This window comes from Apodemus sylvaticus, chromosome 2 (assembly GCF_947179515.1).
Source record: "Apodemus sylvaticus chromosome 2, mApoSyl1.1, whole genome shotgun sequence".
Taxonomy (NCBI): Eukaryota; Metazoa; Chordata; class Mammalia; order Rodentia; family Muridae; genus Apodemus; species Apodemus sylvaticus.
Window position 1 is genome coordinate 139,669,654 of NC_067473.1, and position 22,689 is coordinate 139,692,342.

The 22,689-nt window shown below is 45.3% G+C and overlaps 1 protein-coding gene across 9 annotated transcripts in view; it reads left to right on the plus strand.

Moving 5' to 3' along the window:
* Itpr1 (inositol 1,4,5-trisphosphate receptor type 1) overlaps positions 1–22,689 on the plus strand; it is a 331,083-nt gene that overhangs the window by 11,986 nt on the left and 296,408 nt on the right. For all 9 annotated transcript variants that reach the window (XM_052174461.1, XM_052174469.1, XM_052174462.1 and 6 more), the window contains exons 3-4: positions 11,461–11,568; positions 16,416–16,486. In XM_052174461.1, the coding sequence (XP_052030421.1) occupies positions 11,477–11,568; positions 16,416–16,486 (163 nt within the window). In that variant the 5' untranslated portion in view covers positions 11,461–11,476. The remainder of the gene's footprint in view (positions 1–11,460; positions 11,569–16,415; positions 16,487–22,689) is intronic.

Genomic DNA, 22,689 nt, shown 5'->3' on the forward strand with positions numbered 1-22,689 from the left:
CTCTGTCCAGAGGACGTTCAGAAATTAACCCGAGAGAGCCCAGAAACTGAAACAGACGGTTGTAAAGGAAACCTTTTCCTCTGTCTTGGGAACGTCAATCATAAATGTGTTGGGCTTTCTCTGCCCTGGGTTTACAGCCATATTACCATATATGTACCTGGGTGAGGACTTGACGAGGAGACTTCTGCTGTTCTGGACAGCATTTCCTTGGCCTCTGGCCAGGAGATCGATCCCATGCCAGCCACCCTTCCTTCTCGGGCATTCCCTTTTCTTCCCTCTCGAAGACCTTATGGCCTGTCTGACTCTGCCCATCCCTAATCCTTCCCACCTGGAGACTGCTTGACCTAAAAATGACAAGGTGCTTTTTTGTACTGGTCCCTGACCTCAGTTCTGAGAGATCTGCTTGTATTCCAGATGCTCTTAAACATGTCTGTATGCAAAAGGCCCTTTTTAACCAGCCTATCTGCAGACACATTTGTTGATGTTGTTATTTTTTAAATTGAGGCAACAGGAAATCAGTGCTAGAGGATTTTGGCAAGAGGTCTTTGTTTATTATGCTGCAGACGAGGTATCCCAGCACCTTCCCTCCTCCTCTGTGCATGGTACCTTCGGTTTTATTAGGAATAGCTCGGAGAATGTTCTGCTAGAGTCAGCGCTGGCAAGCTTTTATATGTATAACTTGCAATGTGTCCCTTTCCTAAGACTCCTCATCCTTTGAAGTTGCAGGGAAGGGCAACAGGACAGACACAACAGAGACCAGGGCTGTCTCCTCTGTTCTCTCTGCGGTGTGCAAAGCACACGTGCTATTTTCTTCCCTTGGCTTAATCTGCAGCATGGCTTTATATACTGTATCTTCACCTTACAGGAGAAGAAGCTGTGGGCCAGGAAACCAGGTAACTGTCAAAGTGACCATGAGTAGAGGCAGGAGTGGGATTGGACTGTGGACAAGGGAAGAATCTGGAAAAAAGAAAAAAAGGCCCGTGCTTCAGCTGGCTTGTGTTCCCGTGGCCCGGCTCCATTCCTCCAACCTTACCTTTCCATTATAGCTGCATACTTTATGGCCAGCTGTCTGGGTTTGAACCAGCCCGGGCTCTTTCCTGCCCTTAGGGCCTCTGTGTCATCAGTCTCCCTGACTCCCACCCCTCCCCCTTTCCTTAAGATGGCCTCTGTCTTCACTTTCAGATCTCAGCCTAAATGTCTCAGCTAGGTTTTCTCACCAGTCAAAATTAAGCTGCTGCCCATTAGATGGATGTCACCTAGTTTTAATTCCTATTCTCTCCTGTTGGGGGGGTGTGGCCCAGGGAATCGTGACTCTGAGGCAGCTGCTCTGCTAACCTACATCCCCAGGGCTGATTCGAATTCTTTGCATGTATATATAGTGACCAAATTCATCTTGTTTGTTTACTGTCTGCCCGGACTTGGATGTGTGTGTTAGGACAGGGTCCTAACGTGTGTGTTGAATGTGTATGTCTTTAGGACAAGGTCCTAACGTGTGTTGAATGTCAGGACAGGGTCTTGCTAAATTGTGACGTCTTTCAATGTCTTTGTGAGTTGAGTCACAGCCAATTATTGTTTTCAAATTCTCGGGTCCCAGGGGGTTCTTTACTGCTGAGAAACTGCAAACATCTCCATAGATATGAGATATGATATATGTATCTATCATATTAGAAACATTTTTAAAAGTTATACATGAACATAGTAAGACTTATTTTTTCAAATGCTAAAATGATAATGCCCTCTAGAACAAAACAAAGCAAAACTTATTAACAGGATGGCTGGGTGTGGTCCCTTTAATACCAGCACTCCAGAAGTAGGCAACTCCATTGAGTTTATGGCCAGTATGGTCTATACCCCCACCACTCTGTTGGTGAGTAGTTTTACAGAGCACTTTAAGGCCTAGTTGAATGGAAGATTCACATAGTGCACGTCTGCATTGGTCTCCAGTCTGTAGTGATGTCATGTCTTGTATCTTCTGAGGGACTCTAATGTACACAGAAGAGACTGGACAAAGAGACAGAGCAAAGAAGTGCCTTGGTCGTGTTGTGAAACTAATTTTGCCCTTGAATCTTGACCAAAAGGGTCTTGGGGACTCCATTGAAGCCACTGGATTATGGGATAAATGACCCCTTTGAGATGTTGGCTAAGGCAGGGAACTTCTGAAAGAGGGAGGGGCTGCAGGCTTTGGTAGCAGGAGACCACCTAACATCCCTAAGGCTGGAAGCTGTATCATTTCTTCCTCATCAGGAAGAAGTGCATTTCAGCAGTCATAGCAAAACAAAATTGCTCAGAGAGCTTGGAAGGAGCTAGTGCTTGTGTCTGTTCAGTTTCTAGGGAGTAACATAGCCCAGAGGCTGTGCAGTGGGAGCGGACATTGGGGACTGAGAATAGCAGCTTGAAAAAAACTCATCAGCTGCCATGCCAAGCCAGTTTCCACCTCTTCTTGCAGCTTGTGGCAACATAGTATTCTACTATGGAAATTAGCTTGTCTTCACTGAAAGTGTCGCTGGCTGGTAGGGTGCCTGCCAGCATGCATGGGTCACAGAGTTCTGTCCCCAGGACTAGAAGTCCAGTGGGAATTATATTAACTTGAGGTTTTATGGTTGTCAGTCTCTGCTGCAATTGGAGATAGAAGGATCAAGGTAGACCCAGTTGATATACACTGGCCTGCTGAGCTGTGAGAGAAGGTAAATAGTTACAGCTTAGACTTGCGGGGGTGGGGGGGGAGCATTTTTTTTCTGGGCTGAAGCTTGCAAGGTTGTCACTGGGAAGGTAATAGAGTATCAAAGCCACTGTGAGGGACTTGGTTACCAGGAAATAAAGGTGTGCTGGGGAGGTTTCTAAAAGCCCCATCTAAGGTCAGATTGTCACTTGTATCCTTCCCAGTTACTGAAAGGCAACTGTTCAGCTCCGATAGCCAGGTGCCTTCATCTTAGCATAGAAAATGCTATTCTTGGCACAAATGTGCAAATATGTGGTTTTTTTCTTGTTTTGAAAGTAGGCCTTATTTTGCAGCCTACATAGACCTAGAATTCATACTAAAGTCCAGGCTTGAGCCTGTGGTTTTAAAGTCCACGGACTGGTGCTAAGTTGGCTTCTGTGTTCCTTGAGCTTCCTGTCCACTTGTAAGGGTCTTGTGACAGACAACAGGTGTGATGTTCTGGTGACTTCTCGGTTAATGAAAAGTGTTCTAATTTAGACTCAGTTTGAGGAGTTCCCATGTTTTAAATTCTGAGTTGTGTGTGTAGGCGAAAGTTAAAAATTTTTTTAAAGGAAAAGGAATATAAGTGCTATTAATTTAAGTGTGTGCAGGAGATATAATAGATGGGAAAATGATAATAAATGAGGTCCCCTCCCCCAGTTGGAGCTTTTAGAAAATGAAATGTAAGACCTGTCTGGAGCTGCTTAAAATTAAATGTCCATAGTTCTTCTTTCAGTGGGGCTGTGCTCCAGCCTGTTTTTACCACAAAATAGGAGAGGTTTTTAAATAATTAAATTATCAGCCCTTTGAAGAGATCTCTGCCCTCCCCCCTTCCCAGCAGGGCCTCTGGTTTGATGTGGGAAGAAGAGGGAGAGAGGGAGTGGAGTTGTGGGTTGACTCTCTGGGTGGTGTGAATTCGAGTACCTGGGACATGCTGTACTGGCAACAGACACCCCATGGGCTTGCAGAGGATTTAAATATTTTTGGGCCTGTGGTTCACCCCCTCCCCCTTGCATTTTTTCCTAGCACTAGCAACCAAGTAAGAAGTGTATTTCAAGAGGAATCATCACAAGTCAAAGGCAGAGGAGAAAGAAAACGTTGAGGTCACTGTTTCTGTTTCAGTTTTGTTCAAAGACTCAAGAGTGAACTTCAGAGCCAGGCATTACGTTTGAGCTGTTTCTGTAGATTGTTTGCTTTATGCCCCAAAATAATACTGAAAGTCGCAAAGAATCGCTCCCTCCTTCCACCTTCTTTTAACGTAAGGGAGCTGTGGTTTGGAGCAGCTAGCACTCTTGCTTTAGCACACATAGCTGGACTGCATGGATCTGAGGCCCATTCACCAGCCATTTTTGACTGTGGGTCGGAGCTTAGAGCAGCTGACCCAGAATGAAAAGAGGTTTGCTTCTTGTTCTTTTGTTTCTCATGGAAATCTAAAAAGTGCCTTTAGATCTGAGTTCTATATATCAGTGATCCAAGAGTTTACAAACTTAGCTTTAAGTTACTTTAGAAGATAACTGTCCCCAGATTGTACCAGCAGGTAACTCTGGCCACAGATAAGAGGGTACCATGGTGACTTGGAATAACCACGTTCCTCATGCTGGGCTGCTGCAGAGTGAGACTGTCAAGGTCCTTTCCTCATGAGTTTGCAGAGCTGAGAAAGCAAGTCAGAGATAATGGGGAGATGCTCGGGGCAGGAGGGCAGGCGATAGGGTGCAGTGGAGGGAAGTGTGCACACGCATGTGTGTGTGTGTGCAGGTTAGGTTAGTGCGTGTTAGGTTTGAGAGGAGACAGGCAGCATCTTAGTAGTGGTAGTGGGCTGCAGAGGTGAGGGAGTCAGGTTAGGGAGGGAAGGGAGTGCCATAGGCAGTAAGGATTCTGGGAAATGTTCATTCTGTTGAGGGTGGGAGGGAGGGCAAGCAGGACTGCAAGAGATTTGGGCTATTTGGTTTTTTGCTTTTTTCATTTTTGGTTTTGAGGTGAGGGTCTCTGGTCTCTGTTACACAGGCTGTCTTCAGAGGCCTGCACTCAAGCCCCACTCCTGTTTCTGCCTCATGAATAGTTTGGATACAGGTGTACACGCTGTCCCTGTCTCTGATTTTGGAGAGTTGTAAGAAATGAGCTAGTCGATATTTCTAAAAGATTATGCTGACTGCATTCAGACTGGATTAAGGGGAAACCCATGTCTTTTGAAAGGTATGTAGATGTCCGGGTGAATTAGACCCACATCCCACATGTGCCTCAACATAGCTATGAATTTTGCCCAACACAAAATTGTAAATTTATTTAAAACATGAAGGTTATTTTTTTTCCAGTTTTGTTTTTGCTGTAACTCAATTGTGTAGTTTCGGCATGTGAATTTTAAAGATACTAATCATAAGTTGAAATGTCAGAAAGCTAGACCTTTCAAGAGTCTAGTTAAGAAATGAGAGGGGTTGGGGCTTGAGAGATGGCTCAACAGTTAAGAGCACTGGCTATTTTTCCAAAGGACCGGGTGGATTCCCAGCACCCACATGACAGCTTGCACAGTTCCAGGGGATCTGACACTCTCACGCATAGGATACAAGCAGGCAGAACACTAATATGAATAACATAAAAATAAATCATAAAAATGAGAAAAAAAAGAAGAAATGAAGTGTGGGGCAGAGGGATGGCTCCGTGGTTAGAGCACTTGCTGCTCTTGCAGAAAACCCAGTTTCAGTTCCAGCGCCCACCTGGCAGCTCATGACTGCCAGTAACTCAGTTCTGAGGATCCTTGCCCTTTCCTGGTCTCATGGACAAGCAGTTACGTATACTGCATATTAGTGGGAATGAAAAGTTGAAAAATGGTATTTGGGACTTGGGAGATAGCTCAGTAGTTCAAGTGCTTGCCCTGCAGAGGTGCTGACAGCAGTTCAGGTTCCTGGAGCCTCCACAGCCACCTGCTTGTAACTGCAGCCTTGCAAGGTAAGAGAGAGAGGATCCCGAGAACACAGCTGGTGAGCCTAGACATATTGAAGACTCTGGGCCTGATGGTGACTCCTGACATCAACCTCAGCACCTCTGTGCGTGTGTACACACATGTATATGTGCCCCCCTCATATGTGCTTTCACATACTCAAACTTGTGCACACACATACCCACGCCACAGGCTTACACACAAATGAAAATGGGGAAACAAGACATGATGCTGACTGAGACTAACGAAAGTGAGGCGAGGCTAGAAGAAATGAAGTTGAACTTTAAAATTGCTAGGAGTGGATGTTGAAGTCAACCTCTTCAGTCTTTTGCCTGACAGCACCTACTCTTATTTTGTGAGCACATACTGTGTGCAAGGCATCGGTGTTGGAGATGCAGTTGTGTACAGAGCAGAGCCCTACAATTGCCCATCCCTCAGGGGTGTCAGACTAGCATCACGCAGATAGATGCGAGCTTGTGACAGATGCAGGCTGAGGAGGAGTGATCTCACAGGCAGAGTCTGTACAAGTTGCAGAAGGATTTGTCCTCACCCAGTGACGGCCTGGTGGGAATAATAACAGAGCTGAGATCGGAGGGGCTTGCTTTCACCAAAGCAAGAACTGAAGGGATGAGCTAGGCAGGTGACTGCGAATGCCTTAGAGCTTGTGAGAATGCTGTGGGCAACCAGGAGCAGGACCCTAGGTGCTGTTGCCAGTGACAGGATATGTGGAAATCCTAGGTATGTAAAGGGGCCAACAGAGCTCACGGAGAGTGTCTGGGAGGCAGAGAACAACATGAACACTGAGTGCAGTCCCCTCCGCTCTGTTCTCAGAGCAGATCTCTGTGTTCATGTGTTTGCACTTGCTCTGTCCCTAGGAGTGCAGCCAAATACCGGCTTTTCTTTACCCATTTTTTAGGCAGTGAGAAGCTTGGACACAGGTAGTGGGAACTCCGTCTGGCTGCTGTGGCCACAGTGAGATGCACCAGGGCAGCCATCCTCTGCTCCCGCCGCCAGCTGTTCTGGAAAAATCCTGTTCTGACAGGTGTTTTAGTCAGCAGTCAGTCGGGGTGGTGATGGGTGGTGGCACTTGTAGGTCATGAACATGGCCACACAGTTTTCTACAAGGGGCATTGCTGGTGCTTGTTAAAGTATATAGTGGGCGCAGCAGGGCTTAGGGAAGTTCTGAATTCCTGCACTGAATAACTCACAGGACTGGGATTCAGTGCTGGTGCTCTGAGGCTGGAGCCTTCTGTCTTCCCAGGAGCTGAGCTCTTGAGACCATACAGTGTCAGGGTGGAAAGAAAGAAAGTGGTAAACCTTTGTGATGGAGAAGCTATTCAGCCCTCCAGATTTAGGGGCCATTGAGACTTCAGAGGACAGGTGAGAAGGACAAGTTTTGGGAGGTGGCTGCCTCCCTGTGGGGACGGTAGTAATTGTTCAGCAGGAGCTGAGACCTTCCAGAGGAGGCATTTTGCAGGATTCCAGCAGTCCATGGGAGTCACGCGTGACTGTCTAGCCAGTGGCTCAGGTCACGATGTATTCAGTCTGTAGTTCTGTGCCCTCAGAAAGGCCTGTGTGCTTCCTGGTTGGGAGCTGAGAATTGTTCTGTATTGTTGAGCTTTTTCCCAGTAGAGGAATCAGGGAGGATAATTATCTTTCCCTTAAGTAAAATAGATCATCACAGGTCCTACAGGAGGTCATTTGTTGCAACGCCTAGCTGACATTTTATTACAGAGGATCTTTTTTTTCCCTCCCCTTTATGGAGACTGAAACCGTAGATTCTGTCAGAATTATTTTTTACCTTCTACCTGAAGAATAATAAAAATAGCCGTGAACACTGCAAGCATGGCAGCTGCGGTCTCAGGCGCTTTGCATTCAGGATCTCATCCCTTCCCTGTGACGCGTCTCTGAAGTCGATCCCCAGTGTACAGAATTGTAGAGAGGGCCGTATCGGCTGAGAAGCCTTAGTGGGCTTACAGCAAGCAATAGCTTATTCATAGAGAGGCGGGATGGAGTCTTAGGTTGACTACTAAGCCTGTTTGGTAGAGCCGTTGGCATGGAGCCCTGGGTGTCCTTGTAGTATTGGAAGCTGCACAGTTATGACACAGTTCCCTACTCTGTTTTTCTCATGGTGACCGGGTCATTGTGTATGAGGGGTACTGGGAGCCCTGAGTGCAGCTTGTAGAAGCTTACAGGCACGAATGATCCACAGTGAGATAAAGAAGCGGCCTCCCACCCAGCTTCTTAACAACAGGAAGTCTTCCCGAAGAGTGTTGCCAGGCCTGCTTCCTACCTATTCCCTCCAGCCCCTAACGCCTGTTGTTTTGACTCTGCTAGCTAGGGTTGGTTTTCCCTTTCAGTACACAACTGATAATTGTTTCAGGGTCTGTCCTCCTAGCACTCTCTTATCCCTGTGTGTCATTAAAGGCAGAGCAGCAGAGACCCAGATGTTTCCAACCAGACCTGGAAGTGGTTCACTTACTCAAAGTTTATCCTAGGAGGGAATCACTGCCCGATGCCCTTTCCTTGGATGAATCTGTCCTAAGGATCCTAATTTTTATTTTTATTCTTTTAAAGTTGGGATCTTTGGCAGATGGCCCAGGTGTGGATCATTAATTGTGGTGGGTGTACTGACCTCTGTTTTCAGGGGAAATGTAAACTATGGGAAAAGGTTACATGTTCAATTATCTTGTCTACTTAATAAGCATATGGGTAAGAAAGAAAACGCTTAACCTTTCTTCTGCTTTAACAAACGTGTTATATGGCTAAGGTAGGAAAATGAGAGATTCAGCAGTAAGAAAAAAAATGAATTAGAATTGTCCATAAAGAAAAAAAATGTGAGCCGGGTGGTGGTGGTGCACGCCTGTAATCCCAGCACTTGGGAGGCAGAGGCAGGCAGTTTGAGGCCAGCCTGGTCTACAAAGTGAGTTCCAGGACAGCCAGGACTACACAGAGAAACCCTGTCTCTAAAAACCAAAAAAAGAAAAAAGAAAAAAAAATGTGGAGGGAGGAGAGGCTGTGGTCAGGATATATTGTATAGGAGAGGAATAAATTAAAAACAAAACAAAAACCAAAACCAAACAGTTCTCCATTGTCACTTAGAGAATAAGAACAGTGAACAGTTTCTCTTTACCCTGGGATTACTGTTGATGAAAAGATTTATGTCAGAATTCAGTAGACCTGGTAGAACTGTCTGTGCCTCCTGTCTGGTTAAGTATCTATGACAAACACATGAACCTTTCTTTTCCTCAATTTCCCCAACAACAAAAGAGGGGTGCCATGTCATTCCATGCCTCATGTTTGGAGGATTCTGAGAGAATACTGTTCTCCGCACAGAGGTGGACAGGATGGCCCTTGACAGGCGTTAGCTGTTCAGGTTAATGATGGGGCTGAAGCATTCCAGTGCCAGACTACTCGGAAAGTTTCTCATCTGCTCTGATCTCAGAAGCTAAGCAGGGTGGGGCCCAGCTGGAAGCTGGCTGGGGCAAATGGGACCGCTGTAGAGTCTTAGCGTCGTCTGCAGTCCAGGAACCTGCTGTGATTGTCAGGTCGCAAGCCTTACAGGTTATGTCACGCTCTACTATTCCAGAACACTGGGTTGTATCTGCCGCTTTACAGTTAGAGAAACTTTCGGTAAGATTCCCAGAAGAGGATGCAGATTCGAAGGACAGCATCGTGTTGCTGCTCTCCCGCTTGGTCTTCGTTGGAGCCAAGTTGCCTGTTGGAAGGACAAGGGCTGGGGGGAGAGCTTTAGTCACTCAGGATCCGGCCCTGGTTGTCTTGCCTAAGCACATTCCTGCCCTCCTGCATCCAGCAGCATCCCGTTGGTCCTCAGGGAGGGCTGTATGTACAGACACAAATTTGGCCGGACTCAGAAGTCAGCCAAACAGAAATTCTTTTCTAATAACCAGACCCATAGCCGGGAGATAGCTACATAACAGAGTACTTGCTTAGCATATCAGAATCCTGGGTTTGATCCCCTAGTGTGGAGGAAGCAAAGCAAGCATCTTGTGCTTTTTGATGATAAATGTAACCCAGTTTGGGGTGGAGGGTATGACTCAGAGGAAGAGATCTTGCCTAGCAAACGTACAGCTCTGGGTTTGATCCCTGGCAGTGAGCTAGGTATAGTGTGCTAGCTTTAATCTCATTCAGCAGAGAATCTGAGTTAGTCTCTCATGAGTTCAAGGCCAGCCTGGGCTACATCATATGATGCTATCTCAAACTCATGCTCCCAACCCCCCCCTTTTTTTTTTAAAAGGAAAGAAAGTATTGGTCCAGAAATACACTAACTTTCTGATCATTTATGATAATGCTTTTAAATAGAAGGTCATAAAGTGAAATTTTGGGAGGGTTCCATTGTTCTCTTTTTTGTGCACGTTGTTCAAAACATTGGATTTGACTCTACATATAAGAGCATTAGGAAGAAATAGCTGTGTGGTGAACAGGATTCTAGAGCGCAGTGGCTGACAGCTTGGCCCTCCGTGTGCTTTCTGGGTATCTTCCCTCCAGATCTGGAGATGGGAGTTGCTTTGTCTGAGAGTTGATTATGTTCTCGGTTGCTGACTCTTCTATAAATAAGTCTGAGTCTTTGTCTCTCCCAAAGTGTCTGGGTTGTCGGAGCAGTGGGCAGTTTTCCCTGCAGCTTCTCCCAGTCAGGGAGACGCTTCTCCCAACAGTTTGCTTGCCGAATCTGGCATTCCTACTCAAGGAGCAGAATGCTTCCAGAAGTTTGCAGGGAAAAGCTTGGCACGGAGAGAACAGTCAAAGGGGCGAGAGGACATTTTACTCCTCCAAATCATTAAAACTCTAGTGTCCTATGCAGTAAATGATTTATTGGAGTCAGTAGAAGGGAAAAGGTTTCTCGAGGACTCTGGGCTGTGAGGAAAACCCCAACCCTTTGCGCATCAACACACCAGGTGCTGGGGAAATGCCAGGAAGCTCTGCAGGCCACGCCGGGGCCACTGCTTCCCTCAGAGCTGAGCAGGTTTGCTAACTGTCCGGGTTTTTAGGAATCACTTCAGTATTTTTGTTGTGTGTGTGTGTGTGTGTGTGTGTGTGTGTTTAATAGTTTCTGGGCTTTGTAGATTTCCTGGTATAGAGAAGTCACTCAATATTTTTCTTGAGTGACTTCTACCTAATCCCAGCCAGGAAATCTTAGTATTGATTAGTGCCTGAATTGGCAATGTTTGGCCCTGGCCCTGGGCAAGGGTCTTACTACATCCAGGAGTATTTCCTGGTAAGGAAGGGCAGAATGTTGCAGCATTTGTGTGGAGTGTGTATTATTGGCCTCTGAAAAGGCCTCCGAGCACTGTGATACTCCTTCCCAGGGCTCCTTTGAGTACTGTCATCCTGTTGCTTTGATTCCTTAACCCAGCCCCCACTGGCTTTGCCAGACTTAAGTTTTTTACCAGGTGCTTCCTTCTGACTGAACATTCCCTGAGGCACATTGAATATGTTAATATGTTATAAGTCAGACTTTCCAGTTCCTTAATCACTACGGAGTTCTTGGCTGGGTTCCCTGGGTCTGGGCACTTCAGTATTACTGAAGGGTCCTCAAAGCCTTGAATCTGACCTGAATGTGTGGCCTTGTTAAAATCAAATGTTAATGTGATTGGAATATCCAGAACTTCGATACACAGGACAGAATGTGGTTGCATATGTCCTCATTTGGCTTGTGGGATCTCCTGCCTGTCAAACGCCTATTTAAATTTGAATTTTAAGTAATGTGCTGGGAAACTGAGCTAAGCCAAATTTTCGTGACATTTTTTTTTTCCCTCCTTCCTCATGTCTCCTCTGCTAACAGTGTTGCATGTTTTACTTTGTCTAGGCTTTTCAACACGGACATGTCTGACAAAATGTCTAGTTTTCTACATATTGGAGACATTTGTTCTCTGTATGCAGAGGGATCTACGAATGGATTTATCAGCACCCTGGGGTAAGAGCATGGAAGTCCTTGTGTGTCTTATGGGTTTGTTTAAGACTTCATAACATCTGCTGGAAAACTGATTTGTGTAAGATAAGACTGTTATCACATTAAGTGGCTTTTCCAAGGGCTGCTTAAAATCACAATTAGCAAATTCCATGTTAGTCATTTCACCTTTCACACAGAAACATTTCTGTCAGTTTCGAAAGAACAAAACCTTTTCAGTTAGGTCTCTATTAACTTTGAATGTGTTATAATCTACTCTTCTTATGTAAGACAGAAAGTACTTAAGAATAGAGAACTTAAAAAAGAATAGGGAATAAATATGAAGATTAATATACACAGATCTGTAGACGTCGTGCCTTTTGGCTTTGTGGAAAAGCCTTTTGGCTTGTCTTTTGACACAGCGGCTCCGTGTAAGCCGAGCAAAGACCATTACTGCTTCCGTGCTTATCTATCTCCTGTGAAGCCGACCCTTTCCCACAAAGTAACCAAATGCATTTGGAAGTTTCAGATTGCACCAAGTTCCCTAACTCGTTTGCTGTTCATTTGTGCTTCCTTCAGTCAGTCATCATTCAACTTGGAAGGGTATAAACATATTCCGGCCTGTGCCTCTCTGGTCATTTTCCACTTTTTCCCTCCTAGTCCTGTCATCTGAGGGAGGAAGTGTAAAGTGTAGTGGCCCCTAAAGTCATACAGAGGCAGAATGCAGAATCAAGATGGCTCATTCCAGAATAGGCAAGAGTGGCCTACCGTCTTTGTGTAGGAAGGGGTAGCTAGGCCCCGGGTGGCATTGTTGATTTTGGCAAGACTTAGTCTCAAATAAATGGGGGCAGAAGGCAGGCCAACAGATTTTCCAAAAACCTCATTCTTACAGCAGCCAGAAGGTCCGATGTAATTACAGCTATTCCTGGAAGCGTGCTTATTTTCTGGTATTTGTGCAGAGTGAGTATTGTTAAGCGCTCACTCAGGGTACTCTACCCCCACCGAGGAAATCATTTCAGTTAACAGAATTATACCTCAGGTAGACCTGTGTTCTCATTCTAGAGAGTTTATTTTCAGAAGTCACCATGGCTTCTTCCTTCCCATGCTCTGCCTCTGTGTGTAGTTGACGTACCCTGAACAGTTTATCTTCTGTGGCTTTGGGCAAACAGGCTTCCTGCTACTCTGGCCTCCCCAATGATGGCCATCTTGGCGCTCTCCTTCCTCTTTTTATCCCCTGTGGTTAATTCATCCTGTTCTTATTTTTTCAGCATTGACTTCAGTGCTGTACAGCAGTGGTAAGCACTCTCTGAGCCCGGTGGGGGTTCACTGTGTGCCAGGTGCTGTTCTGAGTCCTGGGTCTCCATTATTCCCCTAACCCCCAAGCAGCCCCCTCTTCATGGTGAGCACTGGTGTCATCTGTCATCACTGTGTGTGGAAAAGACCCCTGTGTGCTTCAGGCAGGCGTCTGTCTGCCCAGGTTTCAGAGCTCAGAAGACTTGGGTCTCCAAGGCCAGGGATCCTAACACGTAACCTTCGTAGGGCAGTTTTTTTTTTTTCTGGTTTCCCTGTGTGCTCACAGCCAGTCTGGGTGCCTGTCAGACCTCAGCTCCATCATAGACCTACTTTTTTTTTCCTCTGGGGCCTCTGACTTATCCTGGCTCAGATGCTGAGCCCCGAAAATATCAGCCTGTGTCACGTCTTCCCTTTCAGCTCCATTATTTTATTATCAGATTATTACTTGGAGCCTAGTCTGACCTTGAACTTGCAGTCCTCCCGCCTCAGTTTTGTGAGCGCTGCAATTACAGGTGTGCACCATTCTTAAAATACTTAGGGGTGCATATTCTGCTTTTATATTTTCCTTAAGAATTATATGGTGACTCCCCCATAAAGTTAGGATGTATACTTTTTTTAAAAACTTCTGGGAGATAATTCTTCCTTCAGATTTTTACCTTGAGGAGTAGCTTGCATAAAAATTGGTTTGGTTTGGGAAGAAAAAAACCATTGATTTGGAAAGTTAAATTTGATGCCTCCTCCCATTCTTTGGAATGTGTTTAACATTTATGGAGTACCAGTCGTAGACACAATGAATGACTGTCAGTCTTAGTGGGACTTGGAGTCTGGCCCCAGCCCTCTCCTGTTTATATAGACTGTTGGCGGTTGCCTCTCAGTAGCATTGCGACTCATTGAACTTTAGAATTCTGGCAGGACCTTGGAGAGCCATTGTATGTGTGTGGATCTACACTAACCTTTGGTGTGCTGCTAAATCACCTTTGGAGCTTGTAAGAATGCAAGTTCTTAGATCACTTTCTGGAGTAGAGCCTCAGTGTGGAGGGATGGGTTCTGACGGGGCCCTGGAACTGGTATATTAATAAGCAGAGTGTATCTAAATGTCCCTGGGCTGGGTATCAATTCGTTTGTTTTACAGATGAAATGCTGAGACAAGGGGAAGGTGAAATGACATAATGTCATGCCACTAGCTGGAATCTCAGTGTCATCTACAATCTGTAATCAATGAGGCCCTTCCTCCTAGCATTTCCTTTCCTCTTATTGGGACTTGGCCATTGGTCCAGTTTTGCACTGTGTATGTCCTGTGGGGCCCAAGTCCAGTGTCTGATACACAGTAAATAAGTGTTCTAACATTGAACTATGTCACTAGCATTGGAATCTGGGCCCAACCTTTTAAATACTGGGTTAACTTTGGTGACCTTTATGAACTTATATTCTTATTCAAGGGCCCAGGGTAGAGATTTCATATGTATACATTATACTTTTAATTTTTGTAGAAACCTCTCAGGCTGCTGACCACACTGTATACTGTGGCTCTTGTAGATGCAGAGTTTGATCTTGTTATTTGAGGGCAAAGGTAGGATACTCTTCACACTCTTCACACTCTGATTCACTTCACTTGACAGATGCTGGGCATCTTAGGAGCCACACAGTCAGCAGCCCATTGCATTATTTTCGTGCAGCTTGGCTGGGAGAGTGGAGGTGGAGGACGAGCAGGACGTTTCTTTAGGCAAGAAAGGCTTGTGTGTGGGTATAGTTTACTTTCTGAAATGATGATCTGAATGCAGGGCAGTTTTGGAGGAAAGGTCAAAGTTGAATATTTAATGGTCCCTTGCATTTGGGATGAGAGGCAGCACAGGCCAATGGAAGAGGTTCCAAAGATCCTAACATGGTTCCTGGGACTAAGTTCCTTGGAAATGTGTAGAATGAGCTGGCTCTCACAGTTTTAGGAACTCGGAAAAGTCATGTAACTTCATAGTATCCCAGCATCTCAAAAGCTCAGTAATATGCATATACTTTTAGTGACTCTCCTAAAAAAGAATTATGCAAGGTAAATTGGTTTTTAGTGAAATCAGAACTTGAGTTATCCATCTTTATGTAATCTGGGACTATTACTTACTTGTAACTTGATTGTACTTTTGAAACTCCAAGTCTTTCCAATTTGCACCGGGCTCCCCCCACCTAAAGATGCTCCACTCACTGGGTACTCTCCACCTAAAGATGCTCCACTCACTGGGTGCTCTCCACCTAAAGATGCTCCACTCACTGGGTGCTCTCCACCTAAAGGTGCTCCACTCACTGGGTGCTCTCCACCTAAAGGTGCTCCACTCACTGGGTGCTCTCCACCTAAAGGTGCTCCACTCACTGGGTGCTCTCCACCTAAAGGTACTCCACTCACTGGGTGCTCTCCACCTAAAGGTACTCCACTCACTGGGTGCTCTCCACCTAAAGGTGCTCCACTCACTGGGTGCTCTCCACCTAAAGGTGCTCCACTCACTGGGTGCTCTCCACCTAAAGGTGCTCCACTCACTGGGTACTTTCCACCTAAAGGTGCTCCACTCACTGGGTGCTCTCCACCTAAAGATGCTCCACTCACTGGGTACTCTCCACCTAAAGATGCTCCACTCACTGGGTACTCTCCACCTAAAGATGCTCCACTCGCTGGGTACTCTCCACCTAAAGGTACTCCACTCACTGGGTGCTCTCCACCTAAAGGTACTCCACTCACTGGGTGCTCTCCACCTAAAGGTGCTCCACTCACTGGGTGCTCTCCACCTAAAGGTGCTCCACTCACTGGGTGCTCTCCACCTAAAGGCGCTCCACTCACTGGGTGCTCTCCACCTAAAGGTGCTCCACTCACTGGGTACTCTCCACCTAAAGGTGCTCCACTCACTGGGTGCTCTCCACCTAAAGGTGCTCCACTCACTGGGTGCTCTCCACCTAAAGATGCTCCACTCACTGGGTACTCTCCACCTAAAGATGCTCCAGTTTTCATCCCTTCCCCTCTGTTTTGGCTCTGATATATTTTCCTCTGTTTGAAGCTTCAGAAGGCGTTTGGCACGGATGGCTCCTGACTGTTCTCCTTTCTTCCTTCCTAGATTATACCTTATTTATTAGTTTGCATTTATGGCTTCTATACTTAGGCCTTGAGCTCTTTCAGGACCGAGACTTGGCTCCCTTTTAGTCCTCCTGTCAGGACTTGGTATAGTCCCTGGCACAGGGTTGGCTCCTTGCGCCCATTAGGCCAATGCATTGACCTGTTCCTGTGTCTTCTAGATCCAGCAATGTTGCATACTGTGTGCAGATCTCTCACAGATGTGGTTCTGGGAAAGAGCGCTGCAGAAAACAGTAACTAGACCTGTTCATCACAGAGTGCTGGCCCTTGGGTTAAATTTATTTCAGTCCATTCGTAGGAAACCTCCTTGGCCAAGAGCTCCCTGCCAGAGGGACATGGCATTGTACATTTTGCATAGGAAAAGCCCTGGGCTACTCCATTTTCACATAATGCTTATTGAGGGTCTTATTTCCCTAGGATTGGTTTTGATACAGCATTGATTAGGTTTTTTGTTTTCAATTTTCTCTTGCAGCTTGGTTGATGACCGATGCGTTGTACAGCCAGAAGCCGGGGACCTTAACAATCCACCCAAGAAATTCAGAGGTAAAGTTGTGGCTTTGATGGAGTGGTCGCCTTCACTTACTTGATTGTTTTGGAAGGGTGTTGCTGTGCCTGTGAGGCCAGCTGGCCCTCCCCCTCCTGCCTTCCCTGCTTCCAGTCCTTTATCCTTTTCTGTAGCAACCTTAGGTTTACTTACTTGAAATCTGATTTTGAAAAAGATACTTAAGTCCTGGCTTTAAAACTTCTCGAAAAAATGCGTAAATAAATCCTCGGTCAAGATTGGCATGGCTTGTATTAGGGCCTTAGTTTGTCTACAGAATATGTGTTGCCAAGTTCTCATGCATCTTAAAGCTTTTCATTAGCATAGCTGTGTCTCCAAACAAATGGGATTTAAGGATCCAGTCGCAAGGAGCATGAGTTTTTTCAGCAGATCTCATGATTTCTCTTGGGGCCTTGATAATTCTTAGCTGCCTTACCTGGAACGAGACATTCTTGACTAGTGCACTTGTACTTGAGCAGCAAGGAACAGCAGGGCAATGTTCCTATTCATGTCACCTTCTGTGACCCAGAGCTTTTAGTTTTTCTCAGAAGGTAGCTCAGTTTATTGAAGGGAGTATTTGAATAGAGTTGGTTGGTATCTTAAGCTGCCACTGCTTTGTTTCTGTTGCCTGTTGTGACAGTGGTAGTATGTGGTTGTCGTTCTCAGTTTGAGCCACATCTTAGAACTGTCTGGAGAAGATTGTTCTATAGATGCTCGCGACCTACAGTTGGGTATTCTTTTTGTTTGTTTGCTTGCTTGCTTGTTTTCTAAACAGAATCTCATTAGATAGTTCTGGCTGTCCTGGAATTCAGTGTGTAGGCTAGACTGGCCTTTAACTCCCTCTCTTAGTCTCCTGAGTGCTGGGATTAAAGGTATATATACCATTGCACCCCAGTCAGCACTGACTTTTTTTTAAGGCTTCCAAAAGTGTTTAAAAGGTACATTGATTTGTTTATTAATTTTGTGTGTGTGCACTTGTGCCCATCTCTGGGTGAGGTCAGAGGACATTTTGATGGAGTTGTTTTTTTTTTCCTTTCACCATGTGAGTCTCAAGGATTAGACTCAAATGATCAGGCAGAACCGGAAGGCATTTTCTTTCTCCCTTACAAAAAGGAGAAATGCATACTTACTGAAGTCCCACTGGGAGTGAATGGCTCAGACCCCTGCAGACTTCTGTCTCTTGGATCTTGAATGCAATGCCTTAACCATTCGGCCATCCTGCTGACAATCGATTCTTCTTGCTAGTGGGCCTAGGCACCCACTTGACTGGTGACCTTGGTCATAGAGAGTTCAGCTCTCACTGTTTGCAGACTCTGTCATTTGAGTTCTAGATTCTCTCTGTTGAGCGATTTAGAAACTGTTTGATTCCTCTGGATGAAAGCTAAAGAAACTAGGATGCAATGGAAGGCAGACATTCAGATGGAAAGGAGCCATCTGGATGCATGGTGGTGTTGAGCTGGATCCAGTTGGCACGAGGCTATCAGGAGAATGTTTTCACCTGAAGATGAGGGAAAACTATTTTTAAAAAAGTGAGTCCCAGAAACTTGAAGGAGCTCTTGCTTCTGCTGAGTTTTATTTCATAACCCCTCCCCATGTCTTGTTCAAAAACAAAATCTTGAGTGGATCAGAAATGAAAGATTTTATCTAATGACCGTAATGTCACTTAGAGAGTCAATTCCTGACCCAATGTTGTCCATGTTGGTCACTGTGCTGAGAGAGGATACTGCCTGTGCTAGCTCAGTTAGAGGGTCAATATCTCCTCCACAACTCGGAAGGGCGTGGTTAGACTCCTACCACAGTGTGTCACCTGAGGTCACATGGCTAGAAGCAGGAGGGAGTAGGAGTTTGGATCTCAAGTTTGACTGCACAGAGAACTCACCCATAAAGCTATGAAAAACACCAATAACTGCTCCCACCCGCTGCGTTGTGGATTTAATTGGGCATTGGGATTTTTTTAAAGCTCCCTGGGTAATTCTCTTGTGCAACCACAGTTAAGAACCATTGCTAATAGCTATAATCCACCGACTTCCTTGCTGAGGGAAGGGCTAATCTAAGCTTGGCTTTTGAGCCTGCAACACTGAGACAGGATTCTTGTCAGAGCAGGTGCTAGTCCAGGGGGACCTCCTGTTCCATCCTAGCCACAGGGGTCAAGCAGGGCCTGGAAGAGAATTTAATGCAATGAATAACGTAAACCAATTGGCTACTCAGTATTATTTTAAACATATTCTTACACATTAATATTTTTTATTTTTAAGTCAACAAAATTGTGCTATGTATGATTTGAAATTGGTAAACCTTGCAGAATACCTAACTTGGGCTAGTTAACATGGGTTTCTTTGAGTTGCTTTTGTGTTGTGAGGCATACAAGTGTTCAGTTTGTGTTGATGTCTGTTGTCACCATGTTGTACAATCAATCTTCTGGGTGTGTTCCTCTCATCTAAGTGAGAGGCTGTAGCTTTTGATGGATACCCTCAACAACCCGCCATCTTAACCCCAGGCCTTGATAATCTCTTTCCTACTGTCTGCCTCTCTGAGTTTAAGTTTTTAAGATTTCACTAATAAGTGAGATTATTATACAGTATTTGTTTTTATGTGCCTGCCTCATTTCATTTAACATCATGTCTCCCAGATTTTTCATCACAAATGATCAAGTGACTATTTGGATACAGGGTGAGGACATTAAATAGGACCGCTGCAGAGAATGTCAGAAGCTTTGCGTGTTCCATGGTACTATGGTCAGTGTGGGTCTCACTTGGGTGTGTCTCTGGTGTCTGATTTGAAGAGACTGTTTTGAAATCAAAGCATCAGTCTGGAGAAGTCCATTTGGAAACAATCAATCTCCTTTTATGCCCTGACTTAGTTCTACAGGTAGGAACCTGGCAGTGGCTTAGTTTATTGACTTTTCTAGGTAGTTTCTAGGCTGTTAACTGCTTTGTGATAGTGGGGACATCTGGTTCAAAATAAGTTGTGCTGCAGGCTTCATGAATATAGGTCAGATCTTCCTAAGCTCTGAGCGCTAAGACTGATTGGCCTGCATGTAGGTAAGAAGCCCGGCAAACCTGCCTCCGCAGGCTGACATAGAGCTGGAGACTTCTCCACCATGAGGCTTGGGCAGGAAATACTTTAAATGTTTTTGAAAACATCTCTTCAGCTGTGGTGTAGCTTGTCTATGTCAAGAATTCCTCCCCATCACCACATGAAGAAAAAGATCTCTCTTTTGGAAGAGATTGTTGCCTTTCCAACTATAAGTACATTTTGAAGTACGAGATCATTTCGGTGGCTTAGAAATTGTGCATGGGCAGATTAATTTGCAGATGTATCTGGTCCATGGTTTTGTTCACGGAACCTTTGCAACTGCAGTTGAAACAAACACATTTGGAAAAAGATAGATCCTGGCCAGCAGCTCTATGGGATGATGGAGTCTTTATCCAAGCAATCAACAGAGCTATGTTGAGTCACTTGGATTTGCACTGGTTCTCATTGCTGGCTTGCCAACTGATCTCCCATATTGAGAACCATTATAAACTGTTCTTTAGTAAATGGGGATTAGAAGGAGCCTGTCTATTGTCTGCTTTCCTCATGACTTCTGACTTTGGGGAGTTCTTTGCGTGATTTGCAACCCTGCTGTTTAATAATACGGAACCTTAGACCAGTGAGCTTCAAATCAAACTTACACAGATTTTTACCTGTATGACCCTGACCAAAGTCACCTCTGTGTACCTGGCTACATCAACTTTAATCAAAGATAAATGTGTGTGAGGAATTTAGTACTAGACAAAATGTTGTCAGTTGTGACAAGGTAGGTGGACCTGGAAGACATTGGGGCAAGGAAGCAAGCCAGGGACAGATAGAGAATCATGATGCTTTTACTCATAGAGAATCCTAAAATATTACCTCATAAAAATTGAGCGTAATAAAGAACTGTTGGAGGCTGGACCAATAATGATTGGACTGTAAAAAAAGATTAAAGATAATTTAAAAAAAAAAAACAGAGTAAAACAGCGGTTACCAGAGGCCACAGAGAGGTTAAAGGGGGAAAGATGAGAGAGGTTAGTGGGTACAAGGTTAGGAGAGACGGGGGGACTGGTGTATTGTAATGTAGAGTAGGGTGGTTATGGCTAATTCTCACACAGCAAGCATTTAGAACTACCTAGAAGAGATGGTTTTAGATATTTGAATCACAAAGAAGTTATAAAGGGGTAGAATGTGGCCCCATGGTAGAATTCTTGCCTCATTCATGAGGGCATGGATTTGACCTCTAGTAGCACAAAAAGAAAACAGAAACAAAACCGGAACTATTTCTGGTGACAGATAAGCTAAGGGCACTGATTAGATTCCTATGACCATGAGTTGAAACATCACACTGTGCACCTGCTGTGCATCAAAGCAAAAGCAGAACAATAAAATGAGAAAAAGAAAAGAGTAATGTAGTGCTTAGTAAGTCTTCGTCATGTTTACCCTGTCTGTCTTACCTTACCCAGTTCCTAGATGGAACCCATAATCATGGTATTAGAAGGCATGACTCCTTCAGTGACATGAGCATTGTCTACCATTACTCTGCCTTGCCCTGTCTCCAGTGTAGGGGGCACACAAGGACTCCCCAGTCTAGATTCCAGGTCCATTGCTGTCGCATACAAGTCGAGTGTACTTGAGAGGCCAATTTTCTGAGCTTGTTTGCCTACCTAGAGAATGGGGCCGTGGATATTTCCTTCCTTACAAAGGTAACAGAACTGAAGGGAATGTGGCTAAACACCGTGCTTAGGACGCATGGCTCCTTGGTCCCACGTGATGGGTTTGTTCCCAGGTTTTGGCACCAAATGAAGGGGGCATAAAAAGAGAGAGAGGGGTTTAGGGAGTGTGGCACGGTGGTGTGGGGGAAGGGGGTACCTAGGCAGGCCCATGCCCAGGCACCTCTTCCCCCTGAGGGACCACACACACACAGAGACATGGTGTAGAATAGAATTTATTCAGGGCAGAGGATGGGAGTTAATGGTATAATGGAGGCAGAGAAAGGCAGAAGAGAGAGAGAGAGAGAGAGAGAGAGAGAGAGAGAGAGAGAGAGAGAGAGAGAGAGAGAGAGAAGAGAAGAGAAGAGAAGAGAGGGTAGAGAAGTGGAGGCTGGCCATGACTACGAGAGGGGGGAAGTGAAGAGAGCCCAAGAGGAGGCGAGAACGATGAGAGAGAGAGAGAGAGAGAGAGAGAGAGAGAGAGAGAGAGAGAGAGAGAGGAGGTGCAAGTAGCCCTTTTTATAGTGGGCCAGGTCTATGGGACAGGTTATACCTGGCTGTTGCCAGGTAAGTGTGGGATGGAGCTTAGACAGAATCCTAACACCCCAGGGCTGTTCTTTTGTACAGTAGATGCAGAAGGAAGGGCTAAGCACTGAGTGTCCTTGCTTTTCTCTGATTCGTTCAAGTACATTTCCAAAATGAATTTTTTTCATGTGTGTGATTTCCTTGTCCATATCTCCTGTCCCCCCCAAACTGTGTGTGTGTGTGTGTAAACTTGTACATCTGTTTCCTACAAGGCCAATCTTTCTCATCATCTGAATGAATATCAACTGCGTCGTTCTCTGTGTGATGACAAGAAATAGCTGAGATCTGGAGTCATTAGGTACCTTGGTGGTTTGCTGTTTGGTTGTTTTTTTTGTTTGGTTGTTTTTGTCAGTGTGATAGCATATGAGTGTGCTAGAGTCTGTGCACAGTGCGGCAGTCACTGATTTCTGTGATGGGAGTTAGCTTTGCCCATACTATAGAAAGAATAAGGAAGACAAACATCAGATTGAAACCAGGAATAGAAACTTTGTGGTCAGTGAATTCCTTTCTCTGTATTATCTTTTGCCCTTCCCATCCCTTCACACTTCTCCCCCTTGAAGATACTAAATATAAAAAGCACGTTCTCTAAAGGAAAGATGGAAACTGACAGCCAGACCCCCCTTTTCCTCCCAGGCCTCTGTTCCTTTCGCATTAATAACCTCCAGGGCTCTTGGAATAGAGAGAATGGTTTGCAGACTTTGAGGGAATCAGGCAGGCTTGTATAGAATTGGTTACACCATCTATTGTGTAATCTCTTTTCTACACTGGGGCAATGGTCAAGTTTTTGTCCTGAACATTTTCACTGTACCAGAACCACCTTGGCCTCAGATCCTTGACCTTGGACATATGTTGCAGTATCAGCATTAACTGCACTGCAGCGTTTAGCTTTATAG